This window comes from Coenobita brevimanus, chromosome 103, assembly GCF_032717465.1.
Source record: "Coenobita brevimanus isolate Jiangsu-jjx chromosome 103, ASM3271746v2, whole genome shotgun sequence".
Lineage (NCBI taxonomy): Eukaryota > Metazoa > Arthropoda > Malacostraca > Decapoda > Coenobitidae > Coenobita > Coenobita brevimanus.
In genome coordinates, this window is record NC_137056.1 from 1,684,791 (window position 1) to 1,703,863 (window position 19,073).

Consider the following 19,073-nt stretch of genomic DNA (forward strand, 5'->3'; position numbering starts at 1 on the left):
CACTTAGCCTACCTACTTCTGTGTACATACCTTCCTACCTACTAGCCCACCAACCAACCCAGTATACCTACTTACCCATCCACTTGTCTCTTTCCTTATCTAACCACTTATTCATCTGTCAACCAACCAACGAGCAGGCATAGATACGAGGGATGTTCAAAAAGTCTGTAGCCTGACCTTGAAGGAGCAGAGATACGACAATGATGAAGAGTAAAAAAAAAAATGTTTATTTTTCAACATAGTCTTCATTCAGACACACATTTTTCACAACGCCTTTCCAGAGCTTCCTTTGAAAAAGTCTGTTGAAAACCTCTATACTGTAAGAGCTTCTTTCGTCTCGTCGTTGTCAGCAAATGCGGCCATGGAGATATTTCTTCATGTGGGAACAGATGATAGTCTGACGGTGCAAGATCTGGAGAACATGGAGGATGCAGCAACAACTCGAACCCACTACTCTGTTCTTGTGAGCGGGCGCATTGTCTTGAAGCATGCGCACACCGTGTTATTTCTTCCTCACCTTTTATGGATGATGGCGGCCCAGAGTTTCCCCAAAAGAGAGGCATAGTAATCACCATTGATAGTGCATCCCTGCTGGAGAAAATCCACCAACAGAATTCCAGAGGCATCCCAGAAGACAGTCACCATGACCTTGCCAGCTGATTTCATGACCTTGCACTTCTTTGGTGCTGGAGACTTCGGATGCTTCCACTGGTGGGACTCAGCTTTGCTTTCTGGATCGAAATGAGGAACCCAGGTTTCATCTTGGGTAACAAGTCAACCCAGGAAGTCCTCGTGGGCGACGTTGAAGCAGCTCAAAATATTGCGTGATGTCTCTCCGTGAACATGCTTCTGCTCTGGAGACTGCAAATGGGGGACCCATTGTGCCAACACCTTGGACATGTTGAGGTGATCATGAAGGATGGTTTCAATGGACTGCACAACCTCACTTCAGCAGCAGTATGTCTGACAGACACACACGTATCCTCCATCACAATTCTCTCCATGGAGTTAACATTTTCCTCAGTCACTGCAGTCGATGGCCGACCACTGCGTGGATCATCTTCAGCGCTCTCTCGACCAGCTTTGAAGAGAGCTGCCTACATTTTGACTTGTGCATGCAAGAGCATTGTCACCCAATATCGCCACCAATTCCTCATGGATAACCTTTGGTACCTACTTTTGCAGCGCCATGAAACTAATAACTGAACGCTGCAGAATTTCGTCCATTGTTGAGATCGCTGTCGGGTCACTGGCAAATGGATGTCCAATCTGAGGGAAACAATAAACTCAATTAATTAGGAATTATGTCACTAAATGTTTGAGTGATTCAACTTTGTCCACATCACAGCAATTTACATCCTTTCGTTCAATTTCGTAGTCGGGCTATGGACTTTATAAACGCCCATCGTACCTACCTGACCACTTGCTCACTGACCAGCTGCTTACCTACACTTATCCATTCATCTACCAACCAACCAACCTACATACCAACTACCTACCCACTTGCTCACTCAGCAGCTGCTTACCTACCTTCATACTCTGGCCTTTGTGTGCACCTGCCCTACCTACCTCCACTTGCCCAACCATCCAAGTACCTATCTACTCCCTCATCTGCCAGCCATACATCCATACTTCCTGTACAACCATCTGTTCATCCACCAAGTCACCCATCCATCCATGAGTAGGTAAGGAGGTAAATAGGGAGATGGGTTGGTAGTAGAAAAGGGAATTGATGAGCAAGTTTATAGGTACATAGGTGTATGGGTATGTATGAAGGTAACGAGGCAAATATGGTTGGTAGGAAGGTAATGTGGAGATCAGTAGGTAAACAGGTAGATGGCTGGATATGGGCACATGGATATGTAGGAAGATGTCTAGATGGGATGGTGGATATGTAGGTAGACAGTTTAGTAGATTGATAGAACACAACGAGTGGGTAGGCAGGAAGGTAATAGATAGAAAATTAAATAGGAAGATATGTAAGTGCATAGGTAGGAATATAGAGGTAGATGGGTAGGTAGCTACAGTGGCGTAACATGGGCGGGGTGGTTGCCCTGGGCGCAAAAGTCTTAGGGGTGCAAAATATCAAAGAAAAAGTAAAGTAGTAGTAATAATTAAAAAATAGCGTGCCCTAACCCTCACTGAAAATCTCACAATGTTTGAACATTCTACACAGTTTTTCAACATGACTGGACAAATAAACGTTGCCACGTAACATTTTACAGTATTAATATGACCTCAAACAGCCTACATCTGCATTACACTATAAAGGAAAGTAAAGAAAACGATCTTTTTTTAAATTGTATTTTATTTTTTGGGGTGTGTTTTGCACATATTCATGTACCTGTCTGCTAGTCCAGAAAATCTGATAATCCGTATATATATATATATATATATATATATATATATATATATACAGTAACCCCTCCAATATCCGGATCAATAGAGCCATCGGTAGGTTCGGATATTGGTTTCGTCCGGATATTGGGCCCCAGCTTATGGACTTGTACTTATGGACCCTAACTCAGAGAAACACCTATACAACTCCCTCCGGACATGCATAGCACCTATTTAACACCCAAATCACACCAATAAGGCACATAAATGACTGAAATAAATGCAAAAGAAACATAAAATGTGGATTTAGAAGTATGTTCATACATTAATAAACATTCTGGTACTTATGGACTCTAACCGAACCAAACCTAACCGAACTTAACCGAACTCTGAAAAACACATTCCTACTGCACGTGCATGAGGTAAGTATAGTATGGAAAGAAGTACAGTATGACACTTTCTGGTAAGTATAGTATGGAAAAAAATACAATATGAAACATTCTGGTAAATATAGTATGGAAAATTGTACAACATGAAACATTCTGGCTACTTACAGCAAGTCCCTGGCCACCTCGATGAATAACCGCCTCCTCTCGGACTCTGACAGTAAGAACGATTTCCTGAAGCACTTGCACTACACTCTTCCTGAAGTCTTGCACTGAACTTAGTCACTAACACACAGAAGTCCGTTCTTTTCACAGTGTTCACTTTAGTCCAAATAATGTTCCAGTTTAATTTAAGTGTTGCACATTAACTTTTCCCCAGTTTTTTTAATTTTCCAAAGCCAAAACAAAGAAGGTTAGTTACGTTAAATTTCTTTTCTACTTAGTCTTTTCTCCCAGCTTGAAAACCTTAACACAACACACTGTTTTTTTCACTGCACAACACTCAAAATTCCCGTGTGGTCTAGTGGAGAAGTTCTTGCTGTTTATTCACTGTCAGAGCCCGAGAGTATCACTGGCAGGCGTCCAAGGGGTGCATCGGTGGGTCGTGGTGATGGCGTACCGACTACAGAAGACTCTGAAGACAGCCGCAAACTCACGTCGAGCGGTGACTCCACTGTAGCTGATGTGCTGGGCTGTGGCTCGGGGCATGAGGGCCTGTCTTGGGGAGGCAACGGAGTGGAACCAGGGCTTGGCACAGCAGGGGTCACGGGCCTGAAAAAACTGTCAATCGTTGACTGACGCAAGGACCGACGATTCTGGCGATTGATGATGCGCTGCCGGAAAGCACGCACTTCCTCCACGAGTCCCAAGGGCCCCATCTCCCTGTCGCAGTCCGGGGTGTTCCAGGTAGTCTAGGACGAACTCTAGATGTTCCCGAGGTGCACTCAGCTTAGGGATGGCTGGAGTAGTGTCCTGCTGAGCGGAGTCTGCATCATCATCGCCTTCGTCGTCGGAATCTTCAAGTTCGGGACTGACACCAGCAACCGAAGACGCGATCTCGATATCAGACAACGTCTGATACCCAGGATCGCCCTCGTCGTCGTCCAACCACTCACGAACATCGTCCACATCAACATCGTCGCCGTGCGTGCATGAGCCGTGCATGGAAGTCATCCACGTCAAACCCTAGGAAATCGTACTCCACATCTGTTCCGAGAAGCAGACGAGACCAACCATTTTCAAGAGTTTTCACAGGGACTTCCTTCCATGCACTAGCCCAGTTGTACAGCGCAGACTTGATGTTGCAGCGCGGCGAAGGTTTTCCAAAGTCCGCTGTGCCTCGAGTGTCACGTCCTTCCCTGCGCTCGTCGTCCTTTCGGTGAGAACAACCATCACCTCGTCCAGGAACTTCCGACGGTACAGGCGCTTTGTTGCCACGATCACTCCTTGGTCCATTGGTTGAATGAGAGCAGTCGTATTAGGTGGCAGAAACATGCACCTAATACGGCCATTTTCAGCAACCAAGTCCTTGTCGCACGGGTGGGCAGGTGCATTGTCGAGGAGAAGGAGAGCCTTTACCTGGTCGCGAGGAATTCCCAGTGTCTTCATCTGGTAATGTATGACCTCCTTGACGAAGTGATGGTGAAACCAGTCTTTGAAAATCACAGCTGTGAACCATGCTTTCAAAGAATGGTACCATACGACAGGAAGGACATCCATCACCCCACGAAGGCACCGAGGCTGCTTTTGCACGTCCAACAATAACGGGCTTAAGCCGGTGCATGCCGTTAGCATTGGCACAACACAAAGCAGATATCCGTTCCTTAGAAAGCTTGCGGCCAGGTACACGCTTCTCCGTCTCATCGGCCAGAGTGTTCGTTGGCACCGAGCGATAGAATAGGCCAGTTTCGTCAGCGTTATAGACTTGACCGAGAGTGAGGCCCTCCCTGTCGATCAAGCCTTTCACCTTGTGCCGAAACCGCCCACTCCATCCTCGTTAGCGTCCAATGCTTCGCCATGTGCTTTACGGGTTAGTAAGGCCACGTCGTAACTTGAACGCGAAGAGCCAACCCTCGGATGCCTTGAAGTCAAGGCGTCGTGAAGCCTTGCAAACTTCTCAGCAGCAGCCTTCAGCTCCGTTCCACGTACCATCACACCAGCTGCACGTTGCTGTCGATACCAAATCAACGTGGAGCGGTCGATCTGCATACTTGGGGTAAACATAACCTTCCTCTCCATGTTGCGTTTGCTTCTCGACGAGAAGTCAGCCGTTACTGCATGAGCTTGTCTTGGGAACGCTTGATATCGAACAAAGTCGACCAGGGCCAGGTTGAACTGCGAGGAGAATGCGTGAGGAAGAAGACCATCAACCTTCTCCAATATCTCCCGCTTCTTCTCCAGAGTCAACACCACTCTCTTCTTTCTCAGGAGGCGGGGCCATCATCACACACACTAAGAGTAGCAGCAGAAAGCAGCAGGAGGCCTTGCAGCAAGTATGGCACCACCACTTGTGGCGGACGCAGGCAGGGTGGCGCGAACAGCTGAATGTCGGGTCGCGTGAGAAACAGGTGGGAAAGTGGGGAGGATGCAGCGGCGCTCTATCGGACGCCGGAGGAATGACGAACCAAAACAATGCTCACGCACGCGCTGGGCAAGTTCAAATTACGGACGGCAAAAAATCGATTTTCCCCAATTTTTTGATTTTCGGACCATTTTGTGAATGTTTGATCCCAGTCCGATAAGGTCCGGGTTGTGGGGATGTGCTCTTATTGTGCGTCCGGATATTAGAGTGATTTATTATATATATATATATATATATATACGTATATATTATATATATATATATATATATATATATACGTATATATTATATATATATATATATATATATATATATACGTATATATATATATATATATATATATATATACGTATATATATATATATATATATATATATATATATATACGTATATATATATATATATATATATATATATATATATATACGTATATATTATATATATATATATTTATATATATATATATATACGTATATATACGTATATATATATATATATATATATATATAATATATATATATATATATATATATATATATATATATATATAATATATATATATATATATATATATATATATAATATATATATATATATATAATATATATATATATATATATATATATATATATATATATATATATAATATATATATATATATATATATATATATATGTATATATACGTATATATACGTATATATATATATATATATATATATACAGTAATCACTCTAATATCCGGACGCCCAATAACCGAACATCCCCACTACCCGGACCTTATCGTCCTGGGATCAAACATTCCCAAAATGGTCCGAAAATAAAAAAAAATTGGGGAAAAAAAATCGATTTTTTGCCGTCCGTAATTTGAACTTGCCGCGCGCGCCGCGTGAGAGCATTGTTTTGGTTCGTCATTCCTCCGACGTCCGATAGAGCACCGCTGCATCCTCCCCACTTCCCGCCTGTTTCTCACCGCGACAAGACCTACGCTGTTTGCCACGGCTGCCCACGTGCTCGCTTTTGTGGTGGTGTCGTACTTGCTGCAAGGCCTCCTGCTGCTCTCTGCCCTACTCTTAGTGTGTGTGATGATGGCCCCGCCTCCTGAGAAAAGGAAGAGAGTGGTGTTGACTCTGGAGAAGAAACGGGAGATATTGGAGAAGGTTGATGCGGGTTGGTCTTCCTCACGCATTCTCCGCGAGTTCAACCTGGCCCGGTCGACTTTGTTCGATATCAAGCGTTCCCGAGACAAGCTCATGCAGTAAACGGCTGACTTCTCGTCGAGAAGCAAACGCAACGTGGAGAGGAAGGTTACGTTTACCCCGAAGTATGCAGAGATCGACCGCTCCACGTTGATTTGGTATCGACAGCAACGTGCAGCTGGTGTGATGGTACGTGGAACGGAGCTGAAGGCTGCTGCTGAGAAGTTTGCAAGGCTTCACGACGCCCTTGACTTCAAGGCATCCGAGGGTTGGCTCTTCGCGTTCAAGTTACGACGTGGCCTTACTAACCGTAAAGCACATGGCGAAGCATTGGACGCTAACGAGGATGGAGTGGACGAGTTTCGGCACAAGGTGAAAGGCTTGATCGACAGGGAGGGCCTCACTCTCGGTCAAGTCTATAACGCTGACGAAACTGGCCTATTCTATCGCTCGGTGCCAACGAACACTCTGGCCGATGAGACGGAGAAGCGTGTACCTGGCAGCAAGCTTTCTAAGGAACGGATATCTGCTTTGTGTTGTGCCAATGCTAACGGCATGCACCGGCTTAAGCCCGTTATTGTTGGCCGTGCAAAGCAGCCTCAGTGCCTTCGTGGGGTGATGGATGTCCTTCCTGTCGTATGGTACCATTCTTTGAAAGCATGGTTCACAGCTGTGATTTTCAAAGACTGGTTTCACCATCACTTCGTCAAGGAGGTCATACATTACCAGACGAAGACACTGGGAATTCCTCGCGACCAGGTAAAGGCACTCCTTCTCCTCGACAATGCACCTGCCCACCCGTGCGACAAGGACTTGGTTGCTGAAAATGGCCGTATTAGGTGCATGTTTCTGCCACCTAATACGACTGCTCTCATTCAACCAATGGACCAAGGAGTAATCGTGGCAACAAAGCGCCTGTACCGTCGGAAGTTCCTGGACGAGGTGATGGTTGTTCTCGAGGACGAGAACGAGCGCAGGGAAGGACGTGACACTCGAGGCAAGCGGACTTTGGAAAACCTTCGCCGCTACAACATCAAGTCTGCGCTGTACAACTGGGCTAGTGCATGGAAGGAAGTCCCTGTGAAAACTCTTGAAAATGGTTGGTCTCGTCTGCTTCTCGGAACAGATGTGGAGTACGATTTCCTAGGGTTTGACGTGGATGACTTCCATGCACGGCTACGTACGCACGGCGACGATGTTGATGTGGACGATGTTCGTGAGTGGTTGGACGACGACGAGGGCGATCCTGGGTATCAGACGTTGTCTGATATCGAGATCGCGTCTTCGGTTGCTGGTGTCAGTCCCGAACTTGAAGATTCCGACGACGAAGGCGATGATGATGCAGACTCCGCTCAGCAGGACACTACTCCAGCCATCCCTAAGCTGAGTGCACTCCGGGAACATCTAGAGTTCGTCCTAGACTACCTGGAACACCCGGACTGCGACAGGGAGATGGGGCCCTTGGGACTCGTGGAGGAAGTGCGTGCTTTCCGGCAGCGCATCATCAATCGCCAGAATCGTCGGTCCTTGCGTCAGTCAACGATTGACAGTTTTTTCAGGCCCGTGACCCCCGCTGTGCCAAGCCCTGGTTCCACTCCGTTGCCTCCCCAAGACAGGCCCTCATGCCCCGAGCCACAGCCCAGCACATCAGCTACAGTGGAGTCACCGCTCGACGTGAGTTTGCGGCTGTCTTCAGAGTCTTCTGTAGTCGGTACGCCATCACCACGACCCACCGATGCACCCCTTGGACGCCTGCCAGTGATACTCTCGGGCTCTGACAGTGAATAAACAGCAAGAACTTCTCCACTAGACCACACGGGAATTTTGAGTGTTGTGCAGTGAAAAAAACGGTGTGTTGTGTTAAGGTTTTCAAGCTGGGAGAAAAGACTAAGTAGAAAAGAAATTTAACATAACTAACCTTCTTTGTTTTGGCTTTGAAAAATTAAAAAAACTGGGGAAAAGTTAATGTGCAACACTTAAATTAAACTGGAACATTATTTGGACTAAAGTGAACACTGTGAAAAGAACGGACTTCTGTGTGTTAGTGACTAAGTTCAGTGCAAGACTTCAGGAAGAGTGTAGTGCAAGTGCTTCAGGAAATCGTTCTTACTGTCAGAGTCCGAGAGGAGGCAGTTATTCATCGAGGTGGCCAGGGACTTGCTGTAAGTAGCTAGAATGTTTCATGTTGTACTATTTTCCATACTATATTTACCAGAATGTTTCATATTGTATTTTTTTCCATACTATACTTACCAGAAAGTGTCATACTGTACTTCTTTCCATACTATACTTACCTCATGCATGTGCAGTAGGAATGTGTTTTTCAGAGTTCGGTTAGGTTCGGTTAGGTTTGGTTCGGTTAGAGTCCATAAGTACCAGAATGTTTATTAATGTATGAACATACTTCTAAACCCACATTTTATGTTTCTTTTGCATTTATTTCAGTCATTTATGTGCCTTATTGGTGTGATTTGGGTGTTAAATAGGTGCTATGCATGTCCGGAGGGAGTTGTATAGGTGTTTCTCTGAGTTAGGGTCCATAAGTACAAGTCCATAAGCTGGGGCCCAATATCCGGACGAAACCAATATCCGAACCTACTGATGGCTCTATTGATCCGGATATTGGAGAGGTTACTATATATATATATATATATATATATACGTATATACACACGTGTATATATATATATATATATATATTCGTATATATATATATATATATATATATATATATACGTATATATATATATATATACGTATATATATATATATATATATATATATATATATACATATATATATATATATATATATATATATATATATATATATATATATATATATATATATATATATATATACGTATATATATATATATATACACGTATATATATATATATATTCTCCCACATAATTAACTCTTAAGGACATAAGCAGTTGTTGTCTGTCAACTTGTACGTTTCCTTTTTGCTGGAAGTTTGCTCTCATTCAGCCGGTCCCAAAGAAGGGTGACCGGCTGAATGAAAGCAAACTTCCAGCAGAAAGGAAAGGTACAAGTTGACAGACAACAACTGCTTATGTCCTTATGGGTTGATTTTGTGGGAGAATATTTTAGCATATAAGGTCATCAGGAACTGTTGCTCACTGACAGTTAAGATATATTTATAAACAAAAAAGAAACTATTCTGCTTAGGATATTTCTAACTGAAGGGGCAAATAGTATTAATAGTTTTATTTCACATTTTCTTGACTGGTAAATTTAAGTAACCCTAACATATAATACTGTAACTGTCTTTAGCTAAGAACTTAAAATTATTTTCAAGTTTGCCAATAGAGGTTACATCATGGCATCTCAATCACACTAGTGGAGTGCTGCCCCTCTCCATCACTTTGTTTAGGTCTTACATATTTCGAAAAGCTTAGGAGAGACTCTCCAGCACTTCTTATGAAATTTACTTCGTATCTTGCACCTTGATATTTATCGTATGCATACTGTAATTCATACTGTTAAAATATGGAATCATACTGCAAAAACACATACTGTACAAATGAACATTCACATACCTTTTGGGAAAAACATTCCAAAGGGGAAGTAAAAACTGGCAAGAATAAAAGATCTTGGTTCACGGACTACATGGAGGCCTTAAATTTCACTGCAGGCAACCCCATCAAGAATCTTGGAAGATTCACCTGAAAGAAATGGTTACCAGCATTATAAAAATTCATCTAAAAGACGTGATTACATTGATCATACACTAAAATGGATACTGGTAACCTAATTACTTGTATATTGTTTTAGTTGTCACTTTAGAATACAGTGATGTTACATACCTGACCTCCATATTCAGCATTCATAATACAAATAAGTGGGAGAATTTAGAAATTCATTCATTTTTTATTCTGTATCAGTAGCTGTGCAGTCTGTATCTCATAAATTATACTGTATATTACAACAAAACATACAATGTGCTGTATTACAAAACAATAAAAGAGGGTATTATTACATGTCGTATTTTCATCATCCTCTCAAACCTTACCTAATCTAGCCATAAGTGAGCCTAACTAAACCAAACCCAGCATAACCACAACTAACCAAGTCTAAAATTACATAAAGCTAAACTAAGCTAAACCTAATCTAACTCAGTTCAACCCAACCCTTCCCAAAGATCCCAGTTCAAACAAACCTGACCTAACTCAAATCAACCTAGCATAACTTAATTCCATCCACCCAACTATCATCCAGTCCTATGTTGCCCCATGAAGAGTGGAGGAGCCCGGGGTTAGGCAAGCTGGTCCTGACATTTAAGATGAGACTGACCAGCCTAACTCATCCCTGAGTGGCATTACGTGAGCAATAAACCCCAACCACCCCTTGAACATAAACCTTCACCGGCTCAATCCTATTGGAGCACTGTAATGACCCACTAAACCACCAGGTGCCAAAATTTGGTTATTAAACCACCAGGCGCCAAAATTTGGTTATATAGTTATCACCCAATGTAATAAATGGTTTCCTTGTGTACAGGAAACCATTTGGCTTGTCACTCAGTGTACAGCCACCCACAGGCAGAAGGAAGAGGAATGAATGAAGGAAAGACAGAAGTGGGAGTGTAAAGTCACCCATAGGCAGAAGGAAGGGGAAAGAATGAAGAAAAGATGGAAGAAAGGAAAAGGCAGACACCTGAGAGCAGCACTACATTGAGTGAGTGGATGGTGAGTGCCCTCACCTACCACATTATATATATATATATATACACACACCATATAAATGATTATATATATATATATATATATATATATATATATATATATATATATATATATATATATACATATATATATATATATACACACACACACCATATAAATGACTGACACCCACCACATATACACCCCACATAAATGACCTTGACTGACACCCACCATCATATATACCCCACATAAATGATCTTGACTGACACCCACCATCATATATACCCCACATACATGACCTTGATTGACACCTACCATCATACATACCCCACATAAATGACTGATTGACACCTACCATCATATATACCCCACATAAATGACTGATTGACACCCACCATCATATATACCCCACATAAATGACTGACTGACACCCACCATCATATATACCCCACAAAAATGACTGATTGACACCCACCATCATATATACCCCACATAAATGACTGATTGACACCTACCATCATATATACCCCACATAAATGACTAATTGACACCTACCATCATATATACCCCACATAAATGACCTTAACTGACACCTACCATTGTATATACCCCACATAAATGACTGATTGACACCTACCATCGTATATCTATCTATCTATCTATTGCCAGACGCCATAATCCTGTAAGGAGTGGCCATTTGACTCTGAGTTATTTGTTTTACGGGGAGGGGCACTAACCCTCCACCAACCCACTTGCTGACACGTAGGGAGCATGTATGGTTTGGTTATATGGTTACCACCCAGCATTGTAAATGGTTTCTTGGCTTACAGGAAACCATTTGGCTTGTCACTCAATGTAAAGCCACCTGTAAAGGAAAGAAAAGCAATAAGAAGTGACAGGAAAGATGGGAGAAATAGGAATTGAGGAGGGCAGGCACAGAAAAAGAATGATAAAGGCTAAGGAAGAAGTAGGCAGCACTACATCAAGTGAGTGGATGATGGTCGCCACCACCTACCACTATCCATCGTATATACCCCACATAAATGACTGATTGACACCTACCATCGTATATACCCCACATAAATGACTTTGACATCCACCATCATGTAATCAGAAACAACATAATACATGACAATTAAAGACCATTAACATAACCATAACCAAAGTTGGCTGCTTACTGGTATCATGATGATGTGTATTTCTCTGGTACTCTCCCCCAGCTCCCCATCACCAATGTTGTCATTGTTGAGATATTGCTGCTCCTGCACCCCCACCTTTGTCATCTGGTGCAGAGATATTTATCAGGGTGAGCCATCAGCAGTGGAGGGTCTTGCTGTTGTGGAGGTGCCTGCCACCGGCCACAAGCCAGGGTGCGTGACTCCACTGCACAGGAATGAACTGCATACCTTCTGAAACAAGCCTCAAGCTGCTACACAAGGTCTATCGCAGAGTAGGTGACATAACTTCAATATCATGTTAATCAAGGTCTGAGTGTATATGGAGGGGGAGGGGGCCTCAGTTTTTCATCATTGTATAAGCAATTCATCACACCACTTCATCATATAATGAGGGTCTATTGTATATATAGAAAAAACAATTTAAAACAAGTATTTACTGTACAGACACCAATAAGAAACCTACATGAAATGGTGCAGTGCACCTTGGGTGAAGTAGCTGCAGTTTCCATCAGGAATCCAGACCTCATATTTATTTCTCTGCACTTTGCCCTAGGAAAAACCTTAGTCTGCCCCTGGTGAAGCACTATCAATCACTAAGGAGTACTGGTTCCTTGCACCGTATATGTACTGCATGCACTGTAGAACAGCTGCACAGATGTAGTTGCTTACCTGCAATCAAAAGTTATCTTTAGCCAGACAGACTGGAATTAAGCAACAAATAACTTACTGCAAATGCTTTATGCATGTAGGCCCAATTTTTGTCCTACAATTATGATGGATCTTGAAGCCAAAATGCTCTCAAACCTCACTCCTACGGTCATCATTAATTGTAACTTCTTAGTAACTGAACACTGAGCTCCTACTAAAATGGAATTTATTGTTCAAAATAAACCCTGTAATACCCTCCTGATGTTTGACATAGTTTTCATGAAACAGCCTATCACACACAGACACACAAAGTAAATTTCTTAGTGATACTCTAAACTGTAGTGAATGATGAGTAAAATACTCTAAATGAAAAGAACATTTCGTTCACATGCAACTAATTACACTAAAGAAACTGTTAATAAAATGTTCGCATAATAATGCCTGTGCTGACTTTAGCACATTGTATTATATATATATATATATAAGGAAATTTTGTCTGTAATTATCTTCATGACGGACCCATACTAGGAGACAAAAATATTCCAACTAACTTTCTGAATACCTTATCTTATGGAAAATGTAATGTTCTACAAAATATTTCATAAACTTGGGGAAAATCTGAATATTAGACTTACCTGCAATACATTATCCATCTCAGCTGCTTGTATACAATGAAGATGATTTCCTGAATCCTCAAACTCTCATGTCAGTCATAGTGTTCGTGTGTTGAGGTTTCATGCTGATCCTTATGTTGATCTGTTGTACCTTCATGCCGATCCTTATGCTGATCTATTGTGGCTTCATGCTGATCCTTGTGTTCTGCTGAGGCTGCATGTTGCTTCTTTAATCCATATGCTATGGCTTCATGCTGATTCTTTTGACTGTCTGCTAAGGCTGCATGTTAATCCTTCTGACCATCTGCTGAGGCTCCATGTTAATCCTAATCATCTGCTGAGGTTGCATGTTAATCCTTTTCATCTGTTCAGGCTTCCTGCTGATCCAAGTGTTTGTATGTTGTGGTTTCATGTTGATTCTAGTGTTTGTATGCTGAAACTTCATGTTCATCCTAGTGACTCCCACTGGTCCCCAGCATTGTTCTCTTGCTGCACCAGCTTCATAAAGTCCTCATCTGTGGAAGAAGGTAAAGTCCTGTGCATCCACAATCCTCTGTTGCAACTCTTCTGCCTCCTGCACAAACCCCTCAAAGTCAAGGAAACCCACAGACACTGCATCTTCCTCTGGCTCTTGCTGCTCTGGCATCTGTCAAGGACGAAAGTACTGAGTGAAGAGTCTGGTGGCATCATCATATTTTCTCTTGCCTTAGCTCTTCATACAGTCGCACTGCAATAAACACAATGTCCAGCATATCAGCCTCCTGAACCACATTCACTTCATAAACCACGATGGCTTCCTTGAGCACCTCTGCACCAGCTATGCTATTTATGCAACCCATGGCCATAACTGGTGCTGTGGTTCGTGGCTCAGCCTGATCCCCCGGCTCCTCTACCCCATGATGTTCCCTGTCGAGCTCTTCAATGCATTGCATGGCATCCTCTGGCGTTGTGTTGTCCTCCACAACCTTGACCAAATCCTCCTCATGCACCACCTCACAGCCTGGCATGGCTCTGCATGCTCATGCCGCTTCCTGCCGCACATCCGGTAGTGACTGCTCACCACCTCTAGTAGCACACAACTCAGGTGCCAGCTTGAGCCAGGTGTGATTTACCGTTCCCACAGACACCCAATCCCACGCCTTAAGAATGTTCGTGACAACATTCCTCATATTATAGTTTTTCCAAAACGCTGTCACAGTTAAAAGGCAATGCTGTGAAGGGTCAGGCTATGGCAAACGAGAAGGACTGGGCACCGGTTCAGCTGGGTCAGGCTCAGGCACATGGGAGGGACCTCGCTAGGGATCTGCTAGGTCATCCAAAACCTCCTCATCAGATGTCTCCAAATCCTCGTCACCATCAAGCACTTCCTCCTGGAGGAAATGTTCCTCCTCACAACTGTCTGTGGCCTCCCTCAAATACTCACACATGACCATCTCATAATGGTATTTCAAACAAGTGATCACTTCCTGATCTAGGGGTTGCAAGAGGGAGTCATGTTAGCTGGCAAAAACACTACCTTAACACTTTGATGTAAACCCTCCAAGCAGGCTGGGTGCCCTGGTGCGCTGTCAAGCACCAACTGAATTTTAAATGGTATGCCCAATTCCTCACACCTTCTCTTTGCACCTGGAATAAAATATTTCTTGTACCACCTGTTCAAGATATCCTTTTTATCCACCCTGTCTTTGATTTCTCCCAATAAACTCTGGACTCATTCATGTGTTTCAACTGCTTAAAGCAGCTTGATTTTTTTTTACTTTACTTACAAGTCATGTCCTCATGGCCTGCAACACTGCAAGACAAAAGTAAAGTGACGCTTACCTTATCAAACTTTCCTACCCCTGCCCTGCCTGTGTTCTTTTGTGAAGTACGCAGTCCTTGGCATCCTCTTGTATCGCAGACCTGTCTCGTCCATGTCATAAATTTGCTCATCAGTATAACCCCCATCCTTGATTATTCCCTTTAGGACATCCACGAACATTGCTGCTCCGCCATCCGCTGACACTCGTTCTCCTGTCACCTGTACTCTTTTCAAATCCTTCCCTTTCCTAAACTTTCCAAACCAACCACTCGACGCCTTAAATCTGAATGGGCGTTGGAACAGCTTACTGCAAGCAACAGCATACAGGTGGCGGGCTGTCCTCCATGTGTTAATGGAGTCGACTGGAACTCCTTCCCTCTCCTATCATCGAGTACATGACCAGGAACCTCTCCATCATACAAATGCGGGGTCAGACATTCGAATCCTCTGGTCCATGGGAGATCCCCCGTAGGCCCGCATGGTCTTCGTAACGGAATTCTTCTTCCCTAGGATCATGCGAATAGTTGAATCATTGATCCGATACACCTTGGCAATGGCACAATTACGTTCTCCTCTCTCCTTGCGCTTGATGACATCATGGGTCAGACTCTTCCGACATCTCACTGGGTCATGGTGCTGCAGCATGGTCGGGCCGGGTCAGGTGGCCAAAAAAGAAGAGCAAAGATAACACACAGCACGTGTGGAGGCAGAGTGCGGGGAGAGGGTAAGCTTAAGTGAGGCAGGAATGCTCAGTGGACCTCGACGACACCCCACAGACTCACGACAGCCATATGCCACAGGCAGATGCAACCCGCGCTATGACTGTCTCTGCCCGCATCATGACCAGTTTTTTTTGCGTAGTGACTGTTTAAACCATAATTTTTGTTCTCAGGCTGCATCATCCCTACTGTTGCAGCATAGTATGGTTTTAAAAAAAATGGGCATATTTTTTCACCCGCATTATATCTGTCATTTTCACTTTTTGACCTTTTCTTGGCCTCAAAAATTGCCTTCCGTGTTATGTGAGGTTCATGCACTCTGACTGCACGTTAAGTGTGCGCTGACTGTATATACATATATATGTGTGTGTGTGTGTATGTATATACTGTATATATATGCATGTATTTGAGTTTTATTTGGGAAATGAAATGAAATGAAAAGGTAGCACCAGGTAACAAAGATCATATGGCACTAAGTCGCATCACAGAGTGAAAATATGGTAAAGGAGGAAAATGAGGGAAAAACGGAAGATAAAATTAAATATCATACAAAATCCCTAAATGAGTTAAAAACGACATTAAATGGGTAATAGAAAACTACCAAGACTCACTAAAAATAGCTTAAATCTGGAGGTCGGCAGAGTGAGGATAAAAATGGGAAGTCAAAGGCGAACTCCTGTATGTCGAGGGCAGGCAATGAGAATGTGGTGTACTGACAGGGGAACATTGCAAGCAGGGGAGAAAGGCAGCAAATCGCCAGACATCAAATACCCATGAGTAAGATGAGTATGGCCAATCCGTAAGCAAGCGAGGGCAGTCTCCCAACAGTGGTTACGATGACAAGGATTGGACCACAGAGAAACGATTTCACAGTCCGGAGTTTACTGCCAGTCAACAAGGACCAGCAAGACTGCCACCGCTATCGGAAGAACACTCGGAGGAGAGGAAAAAAATCAGAAACTGGAACAGATTGAAAGGGCACACAAGGGAACTGGAGGGCTTCATAAGCCAAGACATCCACAGTTTCGTTACCAGAAATGCCGACACGACCTGGCACCCAACAGAAAGACACTGATTTTTTCTTGACAGACAGACGAAACAGCCACTCTTGAATCTCTAAGATGAGAGGATGGAAGTGCGAAGATGACTGCAACAGAAGGAGTGCACTAAGGGAATGAAGAATGATGAAGGATGGCTGTAACATTTACGGGCTGCAAGTAATAAAGCATGAAGTTCAGCCATCATAACTGAAGCTACTGAAGGAAGGCTATACTGATATGAATGATCAGGGAACTGAGCTGCAAACCCAGTACCGTGTGCCATTTTTGATCCATCTGTATAGACATGGACTGCAGAAGCAGGTTCGACAAGATGTGCGTGAAAGGAAGATCTAAGAACTATGGAAGAGGTAGACAACTTTGAGGAAGGCAATAGAACAAACAGAGGGACGTGGCAGCAGCCAAGGTGGAAACCGCCCAGGGCGAAATAAGAGAACATTGTCTATAGAAACTGGGAAGGACGAGAGGAAGGACTGAACATGGAGTATGAAAGGGGGTCGACGACGGGGATGGGTTAAATAATAATCTGCAACAGAGGAATGTATTCTGAGCACCGAAGAAGACTGAAACTGATGTTGTCTCAAGAAATGGCGAAGAGAAAGTAATGCACGACGTCTATAAAGTGAAGGATAACCTGACTCTGCATAAAAACTCTATGGAGAGGAGCGGAAAGCACCAAGCGCTAAACGAAGATCAAAATGGTGTACCGAATCAAGTTTTCGTTATTTGGGAGATATGCTATATGCTGGAGGTGGGGTTGGAGCTAGCTCTGTGGCTTGAGTTAGGAGTGGTTGGAAGAAGTTCAGGGATCTATTGCCTCTCCTGCCACTGAGAGTGCTCTCCCTCCATGCTAAGGATCTTTGTATGTGGCATGTAATGCTATATACTGTAGTGGTGAGATCTGGGCAGTAAAGGAAGAGGATATTTGCAGGCTCAGATGTACAGAAATGACAATAATTAGGTGGATGTGCAGTGCCTCCCTGAGTGCAAGGCCAGGGGAGGCTAGGTTTATGATGGAAGAGTTGAGAAGTTGGATGGGACTGGAGTGTATTAGTGTTGTGATGAGGGGAACCAGACTGGTTTGGGCATGGGCAGAGGATGAGGGATGATAGTTGGGTGCAGAAAGTGAGAAACATTAATGTTAGGGGTAGGGTTGTGAGAGGTAGATCGAAAAAGACCTGGAATGTCACTGAGCATGAACTCAGAGATAAGGGACTGAATAGTGAGGCAGCTAGAGATCGAGCAGCAAGTAGAACCGCCATTAGGTGACCAAGGCTGACACATGCGAGCAGGTTGGAGCTCCAAAAACGAAACGAAACAAAATGTATTTGTGTGACTGCTTTTATGAAAGCTAATGACCTTGACAGAGCTTAGGTGAAAAGCTCATGAAAAAAATGTGACTGGGGACCCCGGGGTCGTCACTCCCCGTGCACAAGGCTATACAGTTAATGGGTTATAGCAGTGTGCCCCCTGAGGGACTGTCGCTTATGTTAGTCATAAAACACGATTTTCTGTAGTGTACTGGGACTGACAAAAATCTGCAGTTCACCAACTGCATCTCTGGCTCAAGAAACTAGGCAATGGTTCAATATTACATGTGTTAAGCTGTGCCCAAGACATGATGATGTGTGTCAATAAAAAGGCGGTGAGTAAGTAAACAGGTTTATTGGTAAGCTACAGATTAAATGAACATGGGGCAGGTCACACTGGCGTACAGCGCTGGGTGTCTCATCTCCGAGTACAAAAGGAGTCCAAACACAAGGCGTGAGCGGCGCAGTACACAGTGCGCCGCGCTTGTATCAAAGTAAGAAAATGTAGAAAAATCTTGGTGACTACCCATTCACAAAATTTCCACACAACA

The 19,073-nt window shown here is 43.5% G+C and overlaps 1 protein-coding gene across 2 annotated transcripts; it reads right to left on the reverse strand.

Moving 5' to 3' along the window:
• Positions 1–244: 244 nt before the first annotated feature.
• Positions 245–18,670, reverse strand: LOC145415773 (uncharacterized). 2 transcript variants are annotated; one of them, XM_080285016.1, is made up of 5 exons: positions 13,656–18,670; positions 12,836–13,041; positions 12,373–12,600; positions 10,067–10,192; positions 245–1,269 (listed from the first exon to the last, which is right to left on the reverse strand). In XM_080285016.1, exons 3-4 carry the CDS (start codon positions 12,475–12,477, stop codon positions 10,133–10,135), a joined length of 165 nt encoding a protein of 54 aa, XP_080141142.1. In that variant the 5' UTR covers positions 12,478–12,600; positions 12,836–13,041; positions 13,656–18,670; the 3' UTR covers positions 245–1,269; positions 10,067–10,132. The 2 variants fall into 2 exon arrangements, with proteins under 2 accessions (XP_080141142.1, XP_080141141.1); XM_080285015.1 differs by having other exon boundaries at positions 12,373–12,603.
• Between the last annotated feature and the right edge of the window lie 403 nt (positions 18,671–19,073).

Bases quoted from the DNA above. Each gene is read 5' to 3' on its own strand.
- LOC145415773 (XM_080285015.1), bottom strand. From the start codon at position 14,641: ATGCCAGGCTGTGAGGTGGTGCATGAGGAGGATTTGGTCAAGGTTGTG.